This window comes from Rhinatrema bivittatum, chromosome 5 (genome assembly GCF_901001135.1).
Source record: "Rhinatrema bivittatum chromosome 5, aRhiBiv1.1, whole genome shotgun sequence".
In the NCBI taxonomy this organism is placed as follows: domain Eukaryota; kingdom Metazoa; phylum Chordata; class Amphibia; order Gymnophiona; family Rhinatrematidae; genus Rhinatrema; species Rhinatrema bivittatum.
The window spans coordinates 223799002-223805001 of NC_042619.1; the positions used below are offsets into that span (position 1 = coordinate 223799002).

Genomic DNA, 6000 nt, shown 5'->3' on the forward strand with positions numbered 1-6000 from the left:
AGGGCCGTACCAATCCTGCACCAGACCAAGGGTCCACCTCCAGCGCAACAGTTTCTTGCCCAAGATCACACCGAATATCAGTGGGAGAAGCAGGATTCAGGCCCTAGCTTCGCTGGTTCTTAGTCTGCTTTTCTAACTACTAGGCTACTCCTCCACCCCACACACATTTATGTCTGTGTTCTTGTGGTTCTGCAATTGTGGCTTTTATTATCTGCCTCTCAGGCTCTTTTAGATGTATTTTTCAAAAGTAAACTACATAACACTAAAAACTGCATACTAAAATCCCCCAAATCTGGATGTTTTATTTCTACTTGCTATGAATGATAAAATCACTAATTCATGACTATTCAATGTAATTAATAAATTTGTCAGATTTATAAATCACTCTATCAAATAAATGCAGCACAATTCACATCATTTAATTTATACAATCAATATATTTAAATAGCATAGATTAAAAAAATAAATCAAGACTATACAATACCCATCCTAACCAGATTTCATAAAGTATATATCCATACATAATTTACTGCCTCCATGCTTACAAGAAAAGCATTGGCCCTTTAATTTTTAGTCTTTCTAGACATGTGGATTGTTTTGGTGAATTTCATCATTTTATGTGGTATATGGATGCTATATACACACATACAGGATAATAATAGTTGTAATAATGTTATCTTTCAAAGAAACCAGGAACCCTATTATCCTCAATAGCTCTGCAGCCCTAGATAACACAAACAGAAGGCTCCATATCTTTCAATTACTTGTAAACAGTTTCAGAAGGCAAATATGGAGGAAAATGTATCTCACAGCAGAAAACTATTAAGAGCTTCAGTAACAAATAGTCACTGCTGGGGCAATATAGTAAATTTTTCTTTAATATTATCTTCCACTTCAAAACTGGTCATGCCTGAAGTATAAGGGAGGCACTTTTAAACTATACAATGTCCCTTAAAGACTCAATTACAATACACAGAAATACTGTTTGCAGCAAGGGCAGCTAGTTCCAGCACTGCCGTAACAGTTTTTAGCTATGCTCTATGACTGCACAGGCTACTGTTTATGACTACATAAGAAGCTATTGCAGCGATAGGTAATTCATATCACAAGTGCACAAAATTCATGGACAATTCTGCTGGCATTTAAAAAAAACCAACAACACAACTCCTAGCTGCAAATGAATGACATCCATTTGACCTTGGCAAGAAACAACTTGGTAGCTCAAGGGTATTTACCACTTTTTGGGCAGTAATTTTGAAATGCAATGAGAAAGGGAGAAGAATCTTTCTGCTACCAGCTCTCCCAGCCATTGGACAACTGGTTCAAATTTTCTCTACAAACTAAGGATTTATAATTCTGGATGAACATAAAGCTTCAGAATGAAAACAAAGCAATTTGAAAAGTGTTTTTACCTGGTGGCACAGAATGGTCTGTTGAACCAGCCGTGCATATCCATCTAATCTGACTCCAGAATTACTCCGGCTTCTCATGTCCTCAGTCGCTGACCCTCTGACTTTACTCTCTCTTTCTCAGCACACACTCCACTTTCAGAAAATCCTGGGCACTCTCAATAGTTGACAGTATTCACCATTTGCCCGTTATCTATGGAGGTTCTATTCATACAGAAGTTACTGGTAGGAGCTGGTATTTGTTGTTCTTGGTTCAAAATATACAGTACAACTGTCAAAAAAAAATGATACAATACATAAAAAATGAAGGCTACACAGAAAATTTCAGAAATGAATGGCAATCTCTTTATATACTATACTAATTATTTTATGCCACAACTTTATCAGATCTTACACTGTAGATATAACAAAGGATGCATGGTATTGCAAAGGAAGAAAAGACTAAATGGCTTTATCTGCCATTATAGTCTACATTTCTATGTAACAGGAAAGTGTGCCATACAGCTTTCTAAGATGTATGCATGCTCTGTTATATAATAAATACAGTATTACACGATTTTCTATGATGAAACAGATCACAACAGTCTTTATTATTATTTATAACTAACAATTGCAATGCATTCTTGTACAGTTTGCTTCTGCTATAATAAAGCATCCTCCTTCTAACAGATTCCACTGATGCCCTTGGTCTGACCCAGTATGGCATTTTCTTATGTTCTTATGTTTATCATTCATTATATTGCAAGAGACACTTGGGCACCACAGCCTCTCAACTCAGCAGCAAGAAGGCAGAAGGGCTTGTGATAAGGGGCCCCTATACATCCAGAGGCAGAGGAAGATCTGCGGCCCATCGCATCAGAAGGGCAGCGGGCTGCAGCTTTACAGAGCAGGAGGTCACTCTATACGTGCAGCTGCCGTGCATTCAGCTGAAGAGGAAAGTCGGCGGCCCCTCGTACCTGGAGCAGGGCAGCGGCACTGCAGCATGACAGGGCACGGGGTTTTTCGAAAAAGGCGACTCTATGCCTCCAGGGCCAGTCACTGTCTTCCCTACCTCAAGCGCAGCAGGAGGTCGCTCTCTTCCGGCGCAGGGAGCTAAAACGAGCAGAGAGAAGGCTGCCGGAGATCGGAGGAGGAAGCGGAGCCCCAGTGCGGAGGGAGGAGGAGAGAGCAGATCACTGCAGTGACAGTGACAACTGCAGCCAGCTTCAGCACCTCCTCCCCCGTCCCTCCTTCCTCCCCGACAACCGGCAGGGGCCGCTCGCGCTCCTCAGCCCCGCGCCTTCCCCTCCTGCTTCTCCTTCACAGCAAGCTTCCACAGGGGGGCTCGCGCTCCCCCACCCTCGCAGGCTCTATTCCCCTACAAACCACCTCATCCTCCTCCTCTCCTCACCTATCCCGCGTTCCACCTCCCTTCCTTTCGCCTCCTCCCATTTCACCGCCAATCTCCAAGGCCGGCAGGGGGCCGCTCATGGTTCCCACAGTTCCTAGCGGACACCGCAGTCACATCCTGTGCGCTCACGCCCGCCATCTACCCCGGCTGGGACGCGCGCTTTCCACGCTCGTGAGCCTCAAGCGCGCGTGGATGCCAGGATCTGACTGGGCGGGGCGCGTCAGGGAACAGATCCCCGCACGGAGGGTGTCGGGAGCGCAGGCGCAGTAGGAGGCGACTCGTGAGCTCGCTCGGTGCTGCAGATAATTCTCGGGCGCAGCCAGCAGGAAATACAGGCATTGCGCAGCTCGTGAACTGTTGCATTACCAGCTAACCGAATTGTAAATGTTATTTTCTTTTTTCTCCGTACTGGGATGCAGTGGGGAAAGGGTTCGGCTTTCGCGCTCTCACCTTTTTTTTTTTTTTTTTTAATCGCTTGATGCTGCTGTTGGCCTCTGTCTCCTTCCAGCTGCGCCAAGATCCAAGGTGGGAGCGGTGCTGGTGGTGCATTTTCTGTCGCTGGCATGGTTTCACCATGGTTACTACGGAGCCGTGCGGGCGGTGCACTGTGCTGTTAATTAATTGATCATGCTTAGGATCCAGGAAGGTGTGGACACTTCTGCAACATTCTGGCATGTGTCAGAAATACAAACATTCGCTGCCCTTAGCAAGCAAGAGGGAACACGTAGATCGGAAACAGTTGCTTCGGAGATTTGGATTGTTGACCGACTTTTCCAAACAGTACTCGAGGCAGATTACAGCATTAGTACTTTTTGGGCACAATAAGTCCCTATCGCCAAAGAACTTACGGTTTGTGTGAATTCCTGAGGCAACAAGAGATAGTGACGTGGCCTAAATTCACAGGGAGTGCCCGGGTGGGGAATGGGTTTTTAAACTTTGGTTTCCCTGGTTCTCTAGAGTTAGGGGTCTCCAAACTTTTCAAGGGATGGGCAACATAAAATTTCTAATCAAGACGGAGAACCCTGCTGCCCTGGCTTCCCCTCTCTCCCACCAGGGCCGGTGCAAGGGGATTAGGCCACCGTAGGGCGAGCCTTCTCCCTTGCGCACCCCACGGTCTCGTCCCCGACTTCTACATCATTCTCGATCACGCCCACCAGCTGTGTGGTTTTCTGGGTCGCAGGTTGGGCACTGCTCGCGGCCCACCAAATCTCCACTCCTCTTTGGCAACGCTTGCGGCTCATATGGTTCACACTCAGTGGCATAGCAAGGGTCCTCCGCGCTCGGGGGCCAATGCATTTGTGCTCTCTCCAGCATCCCCCCCCCCCCCTTAATCCTTCTTGTACTAATGCCTAAGGTCACAGAAAATCAGTGGCATCTCTACACAGAATAATGTTTTTTTTTGGGGGGGGGGGGTAGCCAAAATGACATTTCTTCATCACACCCACCTCTATAGCATGGATCCTGCTTTAAAATTGGTTACAAAAAAAAAAGTATTAATAAAAAAGTCCAAAGGGTCTTCTGCATAATTTTAAAAAGCTGGTCAGTTTCACACTTCTAGTAAAACTACTATAAAATTATTTGATAGCCACATTCAACTAATTCTATATGGCTATGAGAGTGAAGTCCTGGAATATATAGGAAGGGACAGAATGTCAATATAAATCCTGCACCTCCAGTTCTGCTAACTCTGTGCATCCACTGAAATTCCCCCCAAACAATGGAGCCTGGATGTTTTCCCTTACAGCTCATCATACTAAAAGATATTTTCAAATTCTGGTGTCACCTCACAGTAACAGCAACACAAACACCTTACACTGCCAGGCACATTGTGAACTAACACAAAACCCTGCAAAAAAGACACTCAAAAACTATACTGCAATCCCATTGTAACATAACAGTAATAACACCAAGGATTCAAACAACAATAACCCTACCTGTGAAAAAGCAAGGGTAAATATTACACTGGGTCCTAGAATACCAACACCACCTACTGAGGAACAAAACAAACCTGATTGCTATAGATTCCTATACAGATTCTACATGCTAGCAGAATCTCTCATCATGATTATACACACAGAGCAGAGACAGACCCTCACCAAATACAGAATACAAAATAAAGGAAGACAAATTAGACAAAAACTGAAATGGAAACTCCAAGAAGCCAGACTCTGTGTATTAACAATGGAAAAACAGAACCACCATTCCTCATAAAACAAATAAAATCAAGAAACATAAAGCATCAGTATAATAGTAAAACCATAATAAAAGAATATTTTAAAACTACTGATAATAGAATTTCTATTAATTAAAATCATATACGTTTTTTACAATTTCCCAAACACCAATAAAATATTTCAAAACAGCACATATATCAAATAACACCCAATAATTAAAACTAATAAGGTTTTTAAAAAGCCCCTGCTGTCCATACGTGGGAGCTCTTGATTTCCAGTCACCCTGATATTGTCAAGGATTAGGAGGTTATCCTCTCTCTCACACATACTCACATGTCCATTCTCTCACACATAAACTATCACATACATACACATTCATTTATTTATTTATTTTTATTTAGTTTCTTTTACTATACCGATGCTCAAGACTAGGTCTTATCGTACCGGTTTACAATGTAACTGAGGGGAACCAATTAACATCAAGGTAGAAAGTAAAGTTACATTAAACAGGGAGCGTAAAACCTGGGCAATGGAAGACAGTACAGAGTTTAAACTAAGAAACGATTAGAGAGAGATAAATATATAAATCAACAAAAACTATAAGATACATAAACATAGGTTTATCCTAGGCAGTTATTAGCATGGTATGTCCATAGGGAGAAGGAAAGGGTGAGGTTGGTTGGGGGGGAAGGGGAGAGGGAAAAGAGGGGGGGTAGGGATTGGGGAGGGGTGGGAGAGTGAGAGTCAGTGATGGTTGAGGAGATCCTTCAGCGGTAGGCTTCTGCGAACAGCCAGGTTTTCAATTTCTTTTCTGAAGTTGAATGGCATTGTTCTTGGCGTAAGTCATGAGGAAGTGAATTCCAATGTAGTGGACCTGCTGTTGAAAGAGCTCGCTTGTGAATAGTGTTGTGGACCGATGATTTGTTGGGGGGGGCCTTGAGCGAACCTTTGTAGGCAGTTCTGATCGGTCTTGCGGAAGTATGTAATTCAAGTGGGAAGGTGAGTTGGAGAGTGGATTGCTGGTAGA

The 6000-nt window shown here is 43.6% G+C and overlaps 1 protein-coding gene across 4 annotated transcripts in view; it reads right to left on the reverse strand.

Moving 5' to 3' along the window:
* PHKA2 (phosphorylase kinase regulatory subunit alpha 2) overlaps nucleotides 1-2713 on the reverse strand; it is a 215231-nt gene extending 212518 nt beyond the window's left edge. For 3 of the 4 annotated variants that reach the window (XR_003857009.1, XM_029603350.1, XM_029603348.1), the window contains exons 1-2: nucleotides 2461-2713; nucleotides 1413-1680 (exon numbers count right to left, since the gene is read on the reverse strand). Coding sequence is in view for 3 of the 4 variants with exons in the window: in XM_029603350.1 (XP_029459210.1) it covers nucleotides 1413-1490 (78 nt within the window). In the remaining variant the exon portion in view is untranslated. Of the gene's footprint in view, nucleotides 1-1412; nucleotides 1681-2365 lie in introns of all 4 variants that reach the window. The other variant, XM_029603349.1, reaches the window with a different exon arrangement.
* Nucleotides 2714-6000: the final 3287 nt, after the last annotated feature.